At 40.5% G+C, this 20,914-nt stretch overlaps 1 protein-coding gene across 6 annotated transcripts in view; it reads right to left on the minus strand.

Annotated features, from left to right (window-relative positions):
* Positions 1-1,749: 1,749 nt before the first annotated feature.
* The window catches only part of LOC121233007 (5'-AMP-activated protein kinase catalytic subunit alpha-1-like), a 45,770-nt gene continuing 26,605 nt past the window's right edge, over positions 1,750-20,914 (minus strand). For 2 of the 6 annotated variants that reach the window (XM_041121590.1, XM_041121592.1), the window contains 7 exons: positions 20,047-20,191; positions 18,624-18,711; positions 17,477-17,701; positions 14,183-14,669; positions 13,649-13,775; positions 3,413-3,644; positions 1,750-1,994 (listed from right to left, as the gene is read on the minus strand). In XM_041121590.1, the coding sequence (XP_040977524.1) occupies positions 1,877-1,994; positions 3,413-3,644; positions 13,649-13,775; positions 14,183-14,669; positions 17,477-17,701; positions 18,624-18,711; positions 20,047-20,191 (1,422 nt within the window). In that variant the 3' untranslated portion in view covers positions 1,750-1,876. The other 4 variants (XR_005931814.1, XR_005931813.1, XM_041121591.1 and 1 more) reach the window with 4 other exon arrangements.

The following is a 20,914-nucleotide window of genomic DNA, read 5'->3' on the forward strand; positions in this document are numbered from 1 at the left end:
GCAAGAAAGCTGGAGGGGCACAAGAAGTTTAGGAGAGGACACAGCCAGGGCAGCTGACCCAAAGTGGCCAACAGGGTATTCCATACCATGTGATGTCATGTCTAGTATATAAACTGGGGGGAGTGGGGGCAGTGGGGGATCACCGCTCGGGGACTAACTGGGCGTCGATCGGCAGGTGGTGAGAAATTGTATTGTGCATCATTTGTATATTCCAATCCTTTTATTATTACTGTTGTCATTTTATTAGTGTTATCATTATCATTATTAGTTTCTTCTTTTCTGTTCTATTAAACTGTTCTTATCTCAGCCCACGAGTTTTACTTCTCTTCCTGATTCTCTCCCCCATCCCACTGGGTGGGGGGGAAGTGAGTGAGCAGCTGCATGGTGCTTAGTTGCTGGCTGGGGTTAAACCACAACAGTTGTTCTCTCTTCCAGGCTACCCAGAGCACCCTTTTTCAGGCTGAAATTTCTTAACACAAATAGCTTAACAGAACAGGAGCATATACTGACTTATGAAATTATTTGTATCAGGAAAATAATGTCATCACTGGTCTGGGACAATGAATAAAGCAGAGATGCTCATACAAGTAGTCAGGATACAGATTTAGATGTCAAGCATTCTCAAGATTTTAAGGAGACTATTCTTGGAACTGTCCCCCTGTCACGACCCGTGCTGGACAGACCAGGGAGGGGTCATGGTGAATTCAGAATTCCCTCGGACTAAATTTAGGTGAAGTGACACCAAATGATCAGTTGAACATTTTATTCATGGCAGAAGCAGCCTGAACTTGGAAGGTGTAATAGTAGGCAGCATGGTGTCTCACAACAGGAATTAGCATAAGACTACTTCTGTAAAGCGTGTAACCCGTGGTAACCATATACATCAATTCAGGGAAGAAGGAGAGCCCTCCTGTCGAGTCACGAGGTTCAGAGTGGACCCCCTTGCTTTCTAGACTCCTTCTCAGAGAGAAGCCTAGGAGCGGCTAGATCCACTCCTAGTCCCAGACTTGGTCAATGGTTTTATGTCTAAATGGATGAGGTGGAGGGATTATAGAAAAAAAAGAGAGAGAGAGAGAAGAGCAAGATTTCACCAGTCCTGGGTGCAGCATTGGTCCAGCCAGTCTAGAGGTCCAGTTCCAGTGGGCATGCACACCTGGGGCTTCAGTTTGTGTCCTTTTAACATCTCCTTGCCCCTCCTTCGGGCGGGCACTCGAACTCATTAGGCTAATTAGGTGTCATGCACGGTTTGTGCTTCCAGAAACTTCGGGAAATGGGTCAGTGGGCTTGGGGGGCATTTGGGGAGTAACTTCTCCCTCCCTGCAGGTATGACTATTGTTTGACCTTTGGCCATATATGTTGAGCTGCCCTACTCAGCATATCAGAACACGGAACTGCGCACCCTCCCTGTCCTGTTGCTAACTGACTTGCATCTGTGCAATATCCTTCCAAAATTGCTGAAGTCTCAATACTCAGTTGTGATGTGTTGACCCTGGCTGGATGCCAGGTGCCCACCAAAGCTACTCTATCACTCCCCCTCCTCAGCTGGAGATGGGAGAGAAAATATATCGAAAGGCTCGTGGGTTGAGTTAAGGACAGGGAGAGATCACTCACCAATTACCATCACAGGCAAAACAGACTTGACTTGGGGAAAATTAGTTTAATTTATTACCAAACCAATCAGAGTAGGGCAATGAGAAATAAAATCTAAATCTTAAAACACCTTCCCCCCACCCTTCCCTTCTTCCTGGGCACAACTTCACTCCCGAATTTCTCTACCTTCTCCCCCAGCATGACGCAGGGGGATAGGAAATAGGGGTTGTGGTCAGCTCGCCAGACATTGTCTCTGCCGCTCCTTCCTCCTCAGGGGGAGGACTCCTCACACTCTTCCCCTGCTCCAGCGTGGGGTCCCTCCCACAGGGTGCAGTCCTCCATGAACTTCTCCAACATGAGTCCTTTCTGCGGGCTGCTGTGGGAGCACTTGACTCAGTGACCACCTGTGGAAACAATAATATTATTGCTCTGGTTGGCAGAAAACCATGAGAACAGTGAAGTTCCCAGTGAAGTAATCATGCTGGAAGGACACGGAGCCAAGAATAGTGTAGAGATAAGATAGTTGCTGCTGAGTGGAAAATTTTGAAAAGCTTCTGCCCATGATTGCTGTCTGCTGCGTCGGACACAGCTAGCAGATATAAGGACTCGTTTTGTTCAATAAAGGGTCTTCGTTTGCAACCAGCTTCGGAGTCCGTTTTTCAGTTGCAACAGGCTGCAGTCCTTCAGGAGCACACTGCTCCAGCGTGGGTCCCCCATGGGGCCACAAGTCCTGCCAGCAAACCTGCTCCAGCGTGGGCTCCTCTTTCTCCACGGGTCCACAGGTCCTGCCAGGAGCCTGCTCCAGCGTGGGCTTCCCACGGGGTCACAGCCTTCTTCGGGTGCATCCACCTGCTCCGGTGTGGGGTCCTCCACGGGCTGCAGGTGGATATCTGCTCCACCATGGACCTCCCTGGGCTGCAGGGGGACAGCCTGCCTCACCATGGTCTTCACCACGGGCTGCAGGGGAATCTCTGCTCCGGCGCCTGGAGCATCTCCTCCCCCTCCTTCTTCACTGACCTTGGTGTCTGCAGGGTTGTTGCTCTCACATATTCTCACTCCTCTCTTCAGCTACAGGGTTTTTTTTTCCCCTTCTTAAAAATGTTATCCCAGAGACGCTACCACCGTCACTCATTGGCTCAGCCTTGGCCAGTGGTGGGTCCTTCTTGGAGCCAGCTGGCATTGGCTCTATTGGACATAGGGGAAGCTTCTAGCAGCTTCTCACAGGAGCCACCCCTGTAGCCCCCCCCCCCCCCCCCCCACCTTGCCATGGAAACCCAATACATCAGTACTGCTACCAGAAAATGTTCAGAGTAGCTACCTGAACCTGACTTTCCAAAATAATTAGACATAATTACAGTGCATTAGCTGTTTTGCATTATTTGTATAGGCACTGTACACGTGCAAATAAGTTTACTCTTAATAACAGAAAAGCAAGATTACCACACGTTTACAGGAGAGGAAAAAAGCTACCAGAGTAGCTAAAGCATTACTTACAGTATGGCTCATCTCATGGTAACTTATTTACCCTTTCAACTTTCAGATCCAGTCAGTTTTTCATTTCCCTCCTATCATTTTTTTGTTACGTGAACACACAAAAATGAGATTGAATACAGGCTTCATTTCACAGCTACCAACACCACCAAAGAAAACAACTTATTTAGTACCCAACAGTAAAGATAGAATGAAAGGAATGATCAATTTTTCAAATATGAAAAGCATGAATGCAGCAGCTAGCAAATTACCTGGTGTTTAGAGAAGGGATTAAAATACTATTTAACACTTATTCAGTCAATAAAAAAAAAGAGTAAGATAGTATTAGTACCTCCTATTTTCAGCAAAACTTGCACCTTCATCCTTCAGCTGCTTACTTTTCTTTACACAATCTTCTAAGAGAATTTCCTTTCTTCTCTTAGTTGCATGTACCCAGTTAACATCATCATCATCATCAACCAGATCCTTGTCATCCCCAGCTTCTGCTTCAAATTGCTGGGAAGCAGCTTTTGAAACTTTCTCACCAATCTTTCTCTTCCACTCAAAAGAAGCCATTTGGAGAACTGGAGAAAAATGCATTTTCAATAGTTAGGTAGTTTAGTTTTTAAGTACATAGAAGAAAAAAAAAAAGCAACTCGCTTATCTTGATTCTAAAACAATAATATGTAACAGACTGCCACCCATCCACACAAATTCTGCCTATCAGCTTCACTAGAGGTGTTAGTCAGGCAATTTTGAGCCTAGCTAGAAGATATTCTTGAGCAGAAACACCCTCCCCCAAAAACAAAACAAAACCCTGCACCACAAAAACAAAACAAACAAAAAAACCCACCACAGTGCTCTGACACACCAGAAAACCTTGTAACCCTGAAGCCAACACATAAGAAACCAGACAAAAGGAAATGACTTGGTCCAAGGTGAGCAACACATCACAGGCATGGCCACTAGCCCAAACCACTATGAGCTGCACCAGCCATACAGACCTCCCACTGCACAGCCCTAAATGACTTCAACCCGGCCGCCCGTGGGGAAGCTTCCCCGCACAGCCACTCCTCAGCCAGCGAAGCACCCCCAGGACAGGCGTCTCCAGTGGGGCATGGCCCACCACTCACTGCAGCCAGGAACAAGGCCTAGCACAACCAATGGGGAGGCGGCAGGAAACAAGCAGCCAGGTGGGCTGAGGAAGACCACATCCTGCCCCAACCTCCCTGCAGGTCCCCCCCAGACGGAGCCTTGAGCAGGGACCTACAGCAAAAGACCATTACCTACCGCTCTCCTCTGGGCACTTCTTTTCCAGCTGGAAGGCCCACACAACCTTTGACCTCCAACCAGAAGGAAGTGAAAAGGCAGAGCAGTAGCAGTGAAAAAGGGAAGAAAGGGGGGGAAGAAGGGCTCCTCCCCTTCCACCTAGCAGGAGCAGCAGGACCCATCATCTCCCACAGCACAAGGGACAACCACCACCATCAGCCCCATGGGGCATGGCAGGAGCTGTAGTCCCAAGGGTGCTGCTGGGCACACCAGGAGCTGTAGTTCCCCCAGGGACAGCTGGGACACCTTGGGCTCCCACCCTGGAGGCTCCAGCTGGGGAGTGTCCTCAGATGCGTATAAATGCAAGTGAACTCCAGCTTTAATGAGACGACTGGGACACATATAGGCATTGCAGGGGGCATGCCAATTCAGTAAAGGAACACCCCAGGGGTGAGCCAGCAGTGTTAAGTACAATGCATATTTAAGTACAGAAGAAGTACTACTTGGGGGAATGCAAGGGGATGATAATATGCAAGTCTGGGGGGTTACCACCTGTTAGTGATGCTCAACTATGAAGGCAAGTACCACAAAGTGAGAGGTGAAGGAAGATGGGAATGCCATGTGTCACACAAAACTCTGACAATATGTGACTGGTACTTGTGAGAGCAGTCACCTCTTCACAAGTGTTCTCCTAAAAGCAGATTTGTTTACCCAGTGTGCAAGCCAATAACACAGAGTCGAGGTATTTTCAAATTAATTTCATTGATGCGCATGAATGGGTGCCTGTCTCAAGACAGCACACTTTTGTCTCAAGAATTCCCACATTTATATACTTAAGTAATACATATGCATTATTATTTCCCTTAATGATTGGTTCTTTCTTCTTCACCCCTCATGTAAATTAGTGCACTTCCTTCATTGTCTTCTTTTGAGTAGGTGGTCAATGAGTCAGTGGTCACAATCTCCCCCTGTAGGAATTACCTTTTACCTACTTCTTCCCTAATCTTGGCAGTTCCAAGCGGTTCTTCCAGGTTTGTTGATCAGACCACAATCCATTACCTTTTCTGACATAAACATAAAGCCCCATTGTCTAGTAGTTAGTTCCTAAACCCTAAATCATGTCTAGTTATTGTTTTCCTATTTTAAATATTAACTGATGGGGGCTGTACACAGGACTTTAGCAGCTCCTTGGTTATTTCAATCATATTATACATATTAATTGATAACACAAGGAAGCTGTTAAAAGCAGGAAATACTACAAGGAAAAATGACCAAGAATGAAGATGAGGTGGTTCTTTTTTCCTAAAAGGAAGAAAAAGAAAAGACAGACTATAGGGTTTTAAAACACTCCCTAGAGTTATAGGGGCAAATATCAAGATAAAAGAACCCATTCATGGTCCGTGAAAAGAGCAAAGTGCAAGATGCTAGATAAGGTGAGTTACCATAGGGCAGCACAAAGGGGACTTTCCCAGTGTTCCTTCCATCTCAAATTCCATTTTGCTGTAAGAGGGTTTATAGGATCTAAGGGAAAATAGTCGGTCAGTCACCAGGCTAGCAGTTGGTAGCACCCAGCCTGCCTAGCTGGGAATTCTGCAACAATTTTAGTTGTCATGGTGCTGCTTATTCTAAAATCGTAATTACTGCTGTTTTTAAAACAACTGTAAGTTTGTCTATTAATTTATAACATATATAACACTAGAAGACAGCATGCACAGTTTCAAACAAGATGGCTTAGTATTTTATGTTTACTTAGGTTTAAGTTTTGAGAGTTTAAAAAGTTAGTTATAAACAAGCACTTGAACCATTCAGCTTTGTCAAAAAAAACCCCAAAAAACCCAACACAAACCACCCACAACACAGGAAGTAGGCAGATCTTTGTTAAAGAACAGGACTTTATATCTTACGATAGTAATCAACTGGTAAAATATAATTTATTTCCAAGTTTGTATTAAACAATCATATCAAAACAACCATGAAAGGTTTTTTTTTTAAATATTGCACCACCAAGATGAAATTTTTATCCATTACCTAGTGAGTTATATTGCACATGGATAATCAGGTTTATCCATGTTTTTTAAAAAATTACAATACAAAGGCAAGATAATTCAACATACTCCAACTGGAGCAAACTTGGGAATATAGAGTAACATACTTGACCAATTTGTATATTTGCATAAGCTGCCTCGTTACAGCCCTGGCAGATTTATCAGTGAAGTTTTGTTTCACAGCCTACTGGCAGATACTAATGCAATGCTAAAAAAAGGTCTGCAAGATCAGTAGGAACATTTGAAGAAAGCAGTTTCAACAGCAATATCTACAAAGCATAGGAAAGTTACACAACAGACAACTGTTCTGAATTCAAATAGCTTGTCAGTCCCCCTTTCTCCCTCCCCCACACTGTATCAAAAAAAAAAACCCCAAACCCCAACTCTGTTCCATCAGGAAACTTTTGGCCATCAAAACTGATTTATCATACCAATAAAATTTACTTTATTTAAAACTGTGCATACAGTACACTCCTGCCAGAAACTTACTTTAACTTCCAGATACCAAGACAAAGTAAAAACCATGGTTGCCTTAATGCACAAGAGGGCCAAAAAAGTATATAAAAATTAAAAGCTATTTGCACCTTGACACCTTGCATTTGTGGTCAGCATTACAAATTTGCAAACCAGGAGCAGCTACCATTTGCAAATACTTAGTTTAACATATACAAGAGACCCTTTCAGTGATCTGAAACCAGTTCCAGATGAGGAATTACTGCAATAAAAAAAAATATCTGTGCATTTGTTATATTGTACAAGTGCAATATTTAACAATTTCAAAATAAAAGGGTAATGAAAGTGAGTACACCAATTTATTCAGTACATCAGAACCAATTCTTAAAAGGCTAAAAAAAACCAAACAAAAACCAACTTAAGTAGGATTTGCAGCTGGTCCCTCATGTTGACATCTCAATCTCAGGAGTTTAAACCCAAAGCTTTATTTAAGAGAAATCTTCCACTTTGAGATACAGTAATACAACCTTGCATTACAGGGACCACGTGTGACACTTGATAAAGAACTGAAGTTGTAACTTGTACCTACATACTAGGCAGACCACACCATTGCCCAGTTCAGAATGCAGTTACAGCAACTCCAGGGCTTAAGCAGCTTTAAGTTTCTTCAAATTCTGTGCTGTGCATATTCATAACATGAATTTCTGAACTGAAGCCACAGTTGGCCTGGATTAGACTGTTCTTATAGCTGTAGCTAGCAGTTTTCAGGTAGTCATTGGCAAGAACCCTCATTCATTTTAAGAGTCCAGGTTTCACTGTTCATAGTAATGTCTTGATTTCCAGTCTCTAACTGGGAGAACAATCTTCGAAAGTAAGTCATGAAGTTTATTTTGAAGAGAACGCTCATTCTTGAATGCAAAACTAAATGTTTTCTGACATACAGTTTATTGTTTAATGTTTACATCTATTAGTGCTAGATGAAAATGGAACTGTGGATAATTACATCCAGTTTACAAGAGATTAAATGTTTTTTTGCAAGTACTAGCTGTGATTAACATTTAAGGTTCAATTTTCTTCCTGAAACATTACAAAAACCATAAATGCAGAAGGATTTATGTCATTGGTAATAGCAATCTACTGTTGAAAACTTTTTGAATATCAGCAGTCAAGTTCTCATGATCAATTTTAAATGTTCAACTGAAAAGTTGTACTATTAATGTCACAATTTAAATAGAGTTCACTATAAAGGTGGCTTGGGAAAACCTAAACCTATATATGTAGTTTCAACTGCAAAGTGAATTCTATATAATATACACTAAGTTAGCATACAATATAAACAGCTATATCAAAGTATTAACATATATTTAAAAAACCTGTAAATTTTAGATTCTGTAATGGCACACAAGCCGTTAGAGCTGTGCTCTTAACTACATGCGCACATTTATAAGGAACAGGATTCTCAGCCTGCAGTAGCAGTGGTGAGCTGCTGTGCTGCTACCACACTAAGGTATAAGCTAGCAAATCTGCACAGATCAGGAACCTGCTGACAGTTCTTCACAAAGCAACATTTTGTTTCAGCCCACAGGGTGTCAAGTCTTCTCAGCATTAAGTCTCTCACCACTGTTGTGGCCTCAATTGTTCTACTTACAGCCCACAGAATTTCACCCTTAGTGCATTACAGAGCACCTACATGCATTTCCACCTGGTTGGATTTGCATGCATTTAATCAAATTTATCCATTATTAAAAGTAGTATGTTATAATGCATTAACCTTCTTTATCATTTACTGTCAAGTAAGGGGAAGGAAACACAGCAGTTTTAGCACATTACTGTTAGATGTTGACAATTCTGATCAACTGAGGCACAATTGTAGATGGTGACCAACAAGTCATACTTAGGTCATTGAACTAGTAAGTGTACATTTACTTACAGTGCATCAGATGTATGCATTACCAAAGTGAAAAAACCAAGAAGGTCCATGTAACTTAAATGTTACATGAAGTCTAATGTGCAATCAATGTAAAGTGTTATGAACACTGCCCCAAGGGCATGTGACTTCCTGTACCTGTATTATGCTATTGGAAAGCAGACAATCAGAATTCACTCCAGCTTCAAAATAATATACATAACTGCCCATAATCATTCCAATCCCTCTGCAAATTGCATTCTGTGGCTAGTTTTTTCAGCGCCTTAATTTAACTTGATTATAACTGGAAGCATCTGACTATGATTTAGGCATGCTTGTTACTATAAAAGAAATAAGCCCCTCTTCAAAATTATTGTGCAAGTATTTTAATAAGATTTGCACACATCTCAAAGAATTCTATTGTATGACTCCCTGGTCTTGGAGTTAAGTCAGCTTTAGAAGAGTCAAGCGAAGAGGTCACTGATGGGGTAAGGGATATATCTGCAGATTTTCCTTGTGCATCAGCATCTGAATCTTTTTGACAGGATCTACAGTTGCTCACAGAGCCTGATCTCCGTGGAGTTGCAGCCTCAGATTTTGCTTCAGTAATTTCATCTGGGGGGCAAGTGGAAAGAGAAGGAAAATTAGTTATCTGTATCAAATCAGTCATAGGAACAGCAAACATCTTCCCTTTCTCACACTTCTAATCTTGTTTTTTAAATCTTAATACATAAACAGCTTTTGCAAACGGTATATTGTTGATACAAAATAAAAGCTTATACATATAGCAACACAGAATCAAATGTCCTTATGCAAATTATTTTTGTGCTCTGAACTGTGCTCCAGGACTATCTGATTTAGTTTAGACCAGCACTCACTATATTTTTCATTAACTAGTTTCAGCAGCTAATAGTTCAATTGATTTAGTTTAAACTTAAAACAGAAACAGGATAGCATCATAAGGTTAAGTCAAATAACAGTTCAAACATTTTGTAGATGCTTTTTGCTAGTATTAACTTTATTTTTATTATATTTGTTTTCTTTCTATTTGGTTATTTATACTTTGTTATTTGTATTTTTATTATAATTCATTGATGCATTAATTGCTAGCGTCTACATTAATTTATCCTTCATTTTTGGAAGTTTTTCCCTTTAATATGCATTTGGGCTACAGCAGTTTAAGTTTACTTCCAAGATGGAAGTACCTTCAGTATGAGGAGGAAATAATGTTCTGCTGAAGTATCTCTATTCTTACTTTAAATACTCAACATTAGTTTTGACTCACACCTGGCACCAGAAAAAGTTATTTCCAGGAGAAATTAGTGAACACAGGAAAGATTGCCTTTTCACATTCAAAGCTACTTTAAACTACAGTTTGACAAGAGGAATAAAGAACACTTAGCTGTGGCAGAGGGAAAGGAAAGTCAAGTCAGCTTCACTATTGGAAGAGAGATGCCAAACCCATGCCCTTGGGTTTGGGTTTTCCTCAAGGAGTTGAGGCAAGGACTGCAGCAGGCTGCCCCCCCCCCAGCTGCATGGCTCTAAGCAGTCATCTCCCCTCCAGCAGGGATGGCATTTGTCCTATACTGCAGTATTTATCTCCTGTATCAAATACTAGTGGATCTAAGCAAGCACTTGTATTGTCAGAAGGGACAAGGCAAGAACTGCAGTGCCAAGTCAGATCAGGTTAAACTGTCATGAGACACAGCCTTAGCCATCATATACTGTAATCCAGCCATATTCCAGTAAATCCTTTTTCCATGCCACATGTTTTCCTAGGCATGTCATGTACACCATTGGACGTAGGTAATTCTGCTTTAGTCTACTATGCCCTTAAACAAGCATTATGATCAGTCTACATTAGCTCCTCCATTTTCAGGAAGATATCTGACTTAGGAGTTTGTGCTGGTTTTGGCTGGGAGAGTTCATTTTCTTCATAGTAGCTGGTATGGGGCTATGTTTTGGATTTGTGATGAAAACAGTGTTGATAATGCTGAGATGTTTTAGTGCTGAGCAGTACTTACACAGCAACAAGACCTTTTCTGCTTCTCACACTGCTCCACAAGCAAGTAGGCTGGGGGTACACAATAAGTTGGGAGGGGACACAACTGGGAGAGCTGACCCCAACTGACCAAAGGGATATTCCAGACCATGTGATGTCATGCTCAGCAATAAAAAGCTGGGGGAAGAAGGAAGGGAGGACATTCGGAGTTATTGCATTTTGTCTTCCCAAGTAACTGTTACATGTGATGGAGCTCTGCTTTCCTGGAGATGGCTGAATACCTGCCTACTGATGGGAAGTAGTGAATTAATTCCTTATTTTGCTTTGCTTGCATGCACGGCTTTTGCTTTACCTATTAAACTGTCTTTATATCAACCTATGAGTTTTCTCACTTTTACCCTTCTGATTCTCTCCCCCATCCCACTGGGGGCGAGTGAGCAAGCAGCTGTGTGGTGCTTAGTTGCCAGCTGGAGTTAAACCACAACAGTTACATGCTGTGTTACTGTCACTATAAAATAGATTTTTCTACAGGTTAGTCCAACTGCTTTCAAGACTTCATTTACTGTAAGCATACAATTCCCATCTCAAATTTTGTCTACTACTAGCATTGGTGGGTTGGACCTGGATGGCAGCTAAGCCCCCAGCCAGCCCCTCATTCACTCCACCCTCAGTGCAATGGAGGAAGAGAATTGGAAGGACAAAAGCAAGACAAAACTCATAGGTCAAGATAAATACAGCTTAATAAGAGGAAGGAGAAAAATAAAAGAAAAAAAAAAGTGATGCAAAGGCAACCACTCACCACCTCCTACAAGCAGACTAATGCCCAGCCAGTCTCTGAACAATGGCTACCTTCCCCAAACACCCATCCCCTCAGTTTTTTTCCTAAGCATGACTGATAGCATATTTCCATACATTCTGTATGGTATGTCTAAATATTTTGATGGTTTTAATATTTTGTACCAGCTGTGGAAACTGGTTTGCTGCTAGGTGACTGTAAAAGTGAGATTTGGTAAATAATTATCAGAAATCTTATACTAACACTATGATTGAAACAATAGACAAAAGTATATCCAAGCAATTAACTAGTAGAGGTAGTTCCTCATAAGTTTTGCGGTTCTTTGCTCTTATGACTAGATGTTCCTGTACGCTAGAGGAGAACAATGTTGAAACTGACCACATGGGACTGAAACTGCATTAAGCTTCAAGATCAAAGAACAAGGACAAGAACAAAGACTTCAAGGACAGCCAGCAAGAACTTCAAATGGGTCGGTGGTCGCAAAAGCAGCCCTTCGACTCAAATGGATCCTTCATTGCGCATGATCGGATGTAGGCAGTACTAAGATAATCAGTTGCAATCATTTTTATGTATATGTATACTAATCTGATTAATATGCAATTAGTTATTCTATATAACCTGTTTGTGCTAAAGCTGTGGTATGCACGCTAGGTGGAACTATCCCCCGTGCATCCAGCGCTGGAATAAAGAATGCCTGCTTTCTAAAACTCCAAAACAAGTCTTAGAGAGTTTCTTCGACCGGCTTTTCGGTATCATGACATCATATGGCATGGAATATCCCTTTGGTCAATCTGGGTCACCTGTTCAGGTTGTGTCCCCTCTGAACTTCTTGTTCACCCTCGGCCTACTCATTGGGTGCAGCACAGTGGGGAAAGAGAAAGACTAGATACTATGCAAGTACTGCTCAGCAATAGTCAGAACACTGGTGTGTTATCAACACTGTTTTAGGCACAGATAGAAAACACAGCACCATACAGGCTGCTATGAAGAAAATTAGCTCCATCTCAGCCAGATCCAGTACAGCAATGTACAGCCCAAGTCAAATTCACATGCCTAGATGCCAAGCTTTATCTTCACTAGGAAAATATGTTCACATGCTTACTTCAGATCTAAATTAATGTTTAAATTTGGGGGTGAGGCCCCAAAGGCAGTTTAGGTTGATCCAAATCTCTCACCTCCCACAATCCTTCCCCTTTTGCACCAGTGGTATTGTTGCCTCAAGCCTTCAAAAGACTGATTAACAAATAAGAAGGCAATGATAGCTTAAAGAAAAAAACCCTAAGACATGAGAAGTGTGATATGCTTGCTATTCAAGGACTGTTTAGATTATGTGTACTCAAGGTAAAGCTTATCTAGTTTAATATTCTGCTTACAATAGAGGATGCTTAAGGAGTGTTTGGATAATAGTCAAGACACCAGATAACGGACATTTCGGAGTCACAGACTTGCTAATTAAGGACATACATCCTCCTTCAGCATTGAGAAACAAGGGGGTGGCGAGAGAAACAGAGACCCTGGTGTCCTCAGATGACGCATGACCATAAAAGGACAAAAGGAGTAGGGGTATTCTTCCTCAAACAACCACGGAAGACCACCAGAGACCCCCGTGCAGGCGTAGAACACTCTGGGATGCTCAAGAGAACACCTGAATATGCAATAGTTAGGTGGAACATATGTATTAGATAGGTGTGATGTTTTAACTGTAGTGTATAAGTATGGACTGAAAACCTCAGTAGGGGTTCTCTATTTATGGAAATCTTCCACCTTGCACCCTGTGCAGAATAAAGAATAAAGCAATGTCTCCTCTCTAAACATACTTTGTGTGTTTTGGGAGTTACTTTCTGATCAGGTAACAGTATTAGTGCTGGTGCAGACACAAAATGGAGCAGTTCAGGAGTTGATATAGCTAAAAAGTGATTAAGGGATGAAGCAGCTAACCATCTGGTTGCAGGAACACTAGACCAGGAAGGAATAAAGAAACACTAATTCAGATCTAGCTTGGCTTAAACTAATAAAGGACAACACTTACTTCACTTGTAAACAAGTAAATTAAGACATGTTTGTATTTAGTATTATTTCCCTTACAATTCCATTAACTTATGCAAGTCTTCACATACCATCAATGCTACGGAAGTCCAGTAAGTACGTCCTGCTGTCCACCTGATACAACTGTAGACTCATTTTGGAATATGCACTTGTCACTGGATTCTTCCTTCGAACACGCAGATAGTATGGATTTACAACCTAGTACAAAAGAGATTTGAGTTAGTAACTGGAACTGCTTGAGAAGCACTGCATATTGTTTTTCTTATTTCAACTCACTGGTATTATCAAGTGATTTCAGGCTTGCCTGCCAGAGCATTTTTTTTTCCAACAAAAACCCCCCAAAAACAACCAAACAAAAACCCCCCACTCAACACATTCCCACAGCCCCAGTAGAAAGGTTAAACACATTAGCAAGATTTTTCCTGTCAGCATAAATAAGTCTCCCCCAAAACCCTTCCTGCACAGCAAGCACAAGCAGTCAGCACAGGCACATGAGATTATTTTCCAGCACAGGAGAATGTAGTTTCAGACTTCTAGGCTATGTAATTACACAGCTCAAACAAAAAATTACTGTTGTCTGCTGTAAAAATCCTTTATTATTTTACCTTCCATTCATAATCTAGTTCTTTAATTGCTCGACAAACTTCAGCCATGATATCATTAGGCCGACTCTGACTCCGTATTCCCAAGTGCCACTTAGCTCTTCTTACACCTTGGTGTTTTGACTTCTGTGGATTCAGCTCATCAAGAGTATGGCGGGGACGTGGTGCTTCAGCTACTAAGAATGGCACTCTTTCAGGATGAGGGCGAGACAGATAGTGATCATCAAGAAAAGAATCCGGTGGGCTTGTAGCCAAGTAGAAGTCTTTGGCCTCATTCATTATTCTTCTATTATCTATAATGAGGTGATAAGCAACCACTAAAGGGTCCTGATGATTTTGGCTGTATAGACAACTTAGCACTTCCTCTTCAGTGCATTCAAACTTCTCACACACTTCTTTTAAGGCTTCATCATCAATCATAGTAGAACTATATGATGGGTCTTCAGGAAACAAGTATTTGGGAAGGTCCTGCTTAAACCATTCATGTTCCCTAGATTAAAACAAAAAAAGTCTGAATATATATATATAAAGCAAGCCTTTTAAGTATTAAATTATTTAAATAATAAAATTATTTTTAGTCTGTACAAAACCCCCAGTTGTCAGTCCAAGTCCCCTTCTGCGGCAGCACAACAGCGCATAATGTTAAGTAATCACCTCCTTCACAAGGTTTTGCTAGATATTTTGCAGGAGACTGAAAAAATCCTCTTTCCTGTAAGGGTTTCAACTACCTGATCTCCAAAAAGATCTTCGTATAACTCAACCAGCTTTTTATATAAATGGTTGTGGGATGTTTTTGTTTGTTTTTACTGCCACTATCTTAGTTTTGAGATATTTTCAACTCTTCCCATTCACTCCCTACCAGGGGGTGATGTATTTAAGCCACCTTAAGGTCTTGTGAAACAGGATACCCTTTGTTTAAACAATGCACGCCTTGCTAACAACTGTGCCCCTGAAGAAGAACTACAAGACTGATAAGAAGGGAATATCCTACCCCAGGAGGCACCGACCGAAAGTTGAATAATTGCTAATAGGCATGAAGTCAGCAAAGATCTTCGGTAACTGGGGGACAGGTAAAGACGGCAGGGGGAGATCACGACCACCGACTCAATTCAAAACCAAAAGACTTACCCCCCCACTCTCCTTGAGCACACGCTGTAGAATAAAAGAACACTGTACCTTTAATTCGAAGCGGGGAAACTTTAGCCCGATAGAAACTGTGGTAGATAAGCGACTACCAGTAACAGTTTTGGGGAAGAGCTTTGGAAACTGAATATGTAAAACTAAACTGTATAAATTGCTTACCCATTTAGGTATGAGGTGTGCTACCTTTGTGGATTACCACCCAGCCCCCATCCTTGCGCAGACATGAATTGGAATAAAATACCTCTGCTCTGTGTGTATATTGGCATTTCACACACAGGGTAAACAACCCCACTTTTGGGACAACAGGGAAAGTGAGCGAGCAGCTGTGTGGTGCTTGGTTGCTGGCTGGGGTTAAACCATGACAGCTACCCACTGGAGTTGTCCCTCCCCAAGTACATACATAACAAATTGAAATCTTGATACTGAATAGTTTCTTTGGTAGATATTTGGACAAAGATTTTTGAACATTAAAGTCACATGCTCCCCACCCCCAACAAGCTGCCTATAATTTTTTCCTTCAGAAAACCCCCTGCTGTCTCTTCAAGACTTAAAGAGTTGAGGGAAGGCTATGGAAGAGTCCATCTGTACCTCTTTACTATTGTATCCATGGGCTAGTATTCATAAGAGGGAAAAGGAAATATACAGAAGGAACCAAATACTTAAGCTGCCCAATCATACAGAAAAAAAATAAATAGTTTTGTGTGCCTAGAGTAAGCTGCTTAACTAGCCAAAAGATATGGCATGACACTAGTTTTAAAAGTATCCTAGTCTATAGCATAAAGACTTTCTACAGATTTAAGAGCTGTTATATGGCTCAAGCTCTATTCAGTATGAGCCTGAGAACGTGCTTCAGCACAAATGCATCAAGCAAAACGTGCTTTCATCATAAGCAAGTAGTTAATTTGGAAGTAGAAAAAGCTTTTCCTATACGACTACAAAGCACAGCTCTAGCTGAATAACTGAGTCAAGAGGAGTATTTTGTTACTATTCATTGCAGTGGGCCTCTTCCCTTGCACGCACACCCCCCCACCCCCAAAAAATTAAGGTATTCAATTAAACTCAAGAGTTTGTCCTTTAAAACTGAGATGACATCTCTCGTGGCTAACAATACAAAATTGTTTAGGATTCAAAATCCATCCATGCTCTGTAGTCAATGTTTTTCAACATCTTTTTCACATCACTTCTCTTCCAGACTTATTTAACATGACTTAGATGAGTAGATAGGAACTTAGCTTAAGTTTTACAATGTTTAGTTCTCACAGTGCTTTGATTTCTGCAAAGAAGTACTTCCCATTGTAATAAAGTAGCAAGGGATGTGTGTACCACATTTTGTTCTACTGAAAGAACATGAACATTGCCAACTTCCTAACTTCCAACCCTAAAAGAGGAAGCATTTTCACTAAGGTAGTATTTCAGAGCTCTTTCCTTAGAGCTTCTTACAAAGGAAACAGGAAAACCTAACTAAGCTACTGCATGAAAGACAGCTTTATCAGCTACCTTTTTTTTTTTTTTATTCTATCCATTGTGCACTTGTCAAAGCAGTCACCCTCTCTAGAATCCTATCTTGAAATCTGGAGCCCATGATGGCTATCTGTAGCTACAAGCTTTAACTTATCAGTATTCTATGTAGTAATTGTCACTCATACACAGGTTCATGCCAGAGTTTTGAAGCTAGAATAGAAAGTGCCATCTTATACATGGAATATTCAGCCTTAACTGATTTTTTAGAGTCTGCAGAAATATGAATAAAAACAGTAGTTATCAGGTTAGAGAGTCATAACTTCCCCTCAGACATTTACAGTACAGAATAGCAGTTCTTAACAGAAAAGACTTTTCTTGCCCAGAGAAGTCAATACAGTGCAGTTTTTGCAAACCATTCTGCAGGTAAACAGGTTTGCTTTAGCAGTCTTAAATCTGGAGTTTCTCAGAATTTCTATATATAACATATATATTTGTTTTACTGCAACCTCCAATAGATACTTCACTGGCCACTTGAGATCAGAGCCAGAGCTAAAGCCAAACAACCAGAAGTTGAATTTTTCATCTCAGACTATAAAACAGGGACAAGCTATATGAATGATTTCTTTGTTCTGCATATTTTCACTGAGATTACCATTCCAGCATCCTGTGATCAGAAATCAGTTAATGTTTTACCTAATGCTTCTGATTGTTGCTCTCTTCATTGGATCTACTTGCAGCATGTGTTTCAGAAGACTAATTACAGATGGATTCAGGTACTGAGGAGTATAAAAGATACCATCACATATCTTCTTAAAAAGGGTTGGCACGTGATCATCATCAAATGGAAGTGTTCCACATAACAAAGCATAGAGAATAACCCCACTGCTCCAAATATCTACTTCTGGACCTGCATATAATCTGGGAAAAATTTAACTATTAGTGATTTGTGCTTAGTACATTTAAATAGAATTTTTTCTACTGTCTTACAATGTATCACGTTAATTAAGAGTGTGTGAAATTGGGACAACTAATCTGCAATTACTATACCATTTCAGTGCTATGCCTCCCTTGAACTCTAGTGTCCTTCCCCTTCAAATATGTAACAAAAGCTAGGGCACAAGTACTTAGTTTTCCTCTCCATTGTATAAAAATAATCCACAGATACAGTTTAAGACAATGGTAAACTGAAAGAAACTTGCACCTACTACCAAGAAAGCCCATGTTATACATGGTTATCACTGTTTGAGTGGAATCTATGCAGTCATCTAGCCTCCAAATCTTGGAGGCTGAGAAGTTTGAGTCCATATAGCAGAACTTGTCACATCTTCTATGCTACTGCCTGAATAAAACATGCATTTGGCCTCCAATCAGCAAGAGATATTAGGGTGGGTAGCTGAAAGCAGCAGATTTGACAATCACCAAGTGGGGGGGGGGGGGGGGGGGGGGGGGGGGGGGGGGGGGGAAGGAAAATTACCTTCAGACTGAATATCTATTCTGCAGCAGATATTTCACTGCTGCTCAACTTCACAGTAAGCTTTCCCTGTATTTCTATCTGTACCTCTACTTCCAAGATCTTAGCTGTGAGATTTTTAAACCAATTCAAGTACACTGTACACACTGGATTTGGGACATTAGACATCACCTCCACATTACAGGAACTATTCAAAGCTAGTTCATTGAAGCCTTAAATACTTATGAAAAATTATCAAGGCAGTTAAGAGTTCAGCCCACAGTTTCTCAGCATCAAGCTTGTCAATTGCACTAGTTTTGTAGCCTTTAGAATTAAGCAGCAAAATGACTGAAGCACATGCACACATGCATCCAATAGAAAAGAAACTACCTTCCTGAAATTACTTCTGGTGCAGCATAGTTAGGGGAACCACAGCTTGTTCTTAAAAATTCTCCATCTGACATCATATTTGATAGACCTGAAAGTGTATGAGAGTAACTACTAAAGATTCAGAGAGCAAAATGATTTCACACTGCATATACCACCTAGAACAAATCACTAGTAAGTCAAATTAGAAAGTTAACTAATTTATCTCAATAAGGAAGCAACATTGTTTGGAATTATTGAAATTTTTATATGAGAATGCCACATGATCCTGCATTTGGTTTACCAGAAATTTGAGTAACATCAATCCATTATTGCACACAACCTAGGAATGTTTGAAAACATATTCATTCCAAGACAAAAACCAGTCCATTTTAGATTACACAGGCATGATAGAGAACAAAGTTGCTCTAAGGGAGAGAGCAGCGTAACAAGAAAGTGTCTTAAAAACCACATTTGCTTCTAAATGCCAAAGTAGAAAATGCTACCACAGAATTGCCTAAAATTCTGTAAGAGGTTATACAGAGTAAGGGAACTGAGGAGTATACCCAGCTTCACCACAATTTAGACACTTACACTGCTTTAACTGGTTCCTGAATCACTGCAGTTTAGTATAGCTTGATTTTTAGATACTGTTAGTGATTAAAATGTACTTTAGAACTAGGCCATCTTCATTCACCAGCCCTCAGCATACCCTATGACCAGTAAAGAATTACCACTTCTAGAATAGCTGTGGAAAATATCTTCTGGTTTCCTCAGTGGAGGCTGCATAATCAAGACTGCTACAGGCCAGAGAACTTGGTTGCAGAGAAGGAATTATGCCCCTTTATGGGGGGGGGGGGGGGAATATGAAAGAACACAGCTTGGTTAGCTTTCATACTCTAATATACAAAAGCTTTTATTAAGTTCTTAATAAGCTTGTCACAATTAAGTGCTTTTGATTACATTTTTTCAATCACATTTAGAGTTTTTAAAGTGAATTTAGAGTAGTCGTAGGAGTAGTGTATTTTAATAGAGCAATGTGGTTCTTAAATATGATGAACTGTCCTTGCACTATACTTCCAAGAGAGCTAAGCATCTGCATTTTATAGATGGAGAAACAGGCAATAAGAGAGTCAATTTTGAAGCGGCAAGGTGGGGAACTAAGTCTATTTAGCATTTCAGAGAAAATATTAAGCAAGACCAAACAAGGCAGTTCACAATTTCACCCAGTCACAGAAAATACCTGACTTGAAGAAAAAGCTTTAGAGGAAAAATTCTACACACATGCACACATTTTGTTTTACATTCATACTAATCGGATTTTCTTGTATTATGTCCTACCACCAGGATATTCAAATATACACATTTTATTAAATATTTCCCATAGTAATTAACAGGATCTAAATAACACCAGAAACGTGATCAGATATAAAATAGCAATGCTTACCAAAGTCAGCTATCTTGGCATTCATGTGTGCATCAAGCAGCACATTTTCAGGCTTCAGATCTCTATGTACTACCATATGCCTGTGACAGTAATCCACACCAGAAAGGATTTGCTGGAACAGACATCTACTTTCCTTCTCATCAAGCTAAGACAAACAAAGGTTTTAAACAATTTTGAGACAGTGGAAGATAACTTTGTTTTCCTCTATATGAATTAAAGGAAATTTTCCCCATGACCTAAAGTTATCACTCATAGTTTTGATACTTTATACAGCAGATGATCAGAACTTGTAGCAGAAAGCTTCATAACTTACATCATTTTGTTTGTACCACAGCTCTAAAATGACTAAATCAAAACAATATCCACCAACTCAAGAGTCAGTGAAACTTCTCAATCACGCTTTTGAAATTGGTTAGGCAGATGTTATATACTCAGTAATTAGAAATATTAGCACCCAAACATTAACTTTGTCTAATTAGAATATCAATGAACTTTGATATTTAAGCACAGTGTAAGATTCAAGTTGACAAAAGCTGCTGACACTCAGTACAGAAGTGATAAATTTTAGATGCTACTTATGCTCCTATTAGCAGCTAGCCCCAAACAGCAGACTTAGCTGGGCATTTCCTATAAACACACCCTAATCCATGTCAAAGTTTGTTCAGTCTAACAACTAGCTAAAATTATCCTGGCTATCTAGATGGTTTGTCAAAAGTGACTTTAGGACTTTCACAGAAACCATTCTATTAGTAGGAGAGGATAACAAGGGCACGATGATAGCTTTCCAATAATAGGTTATACTGAAGAAATAGTTTTCAGCTACTCCAACTGGATACATATCCATCCAGTTTGTACACAGTAATTGTAA

The sequence above is a fragment of the Aquila chrysaetos genome (assembly GCF_900496995.4).
Source record: "Aquila chrysaetos chrysaetos chromosome W unlocalized genomic scaffold, bAquChr1.4 W_unloc_3, whole genome shotgun sequence".
NCBI classification, from domain to species: Eukaryota; Metazoa; Chordata; class Aves; order Accipitriformes; family Accipitridae; genus Aquila; species Aquila chrysaetos.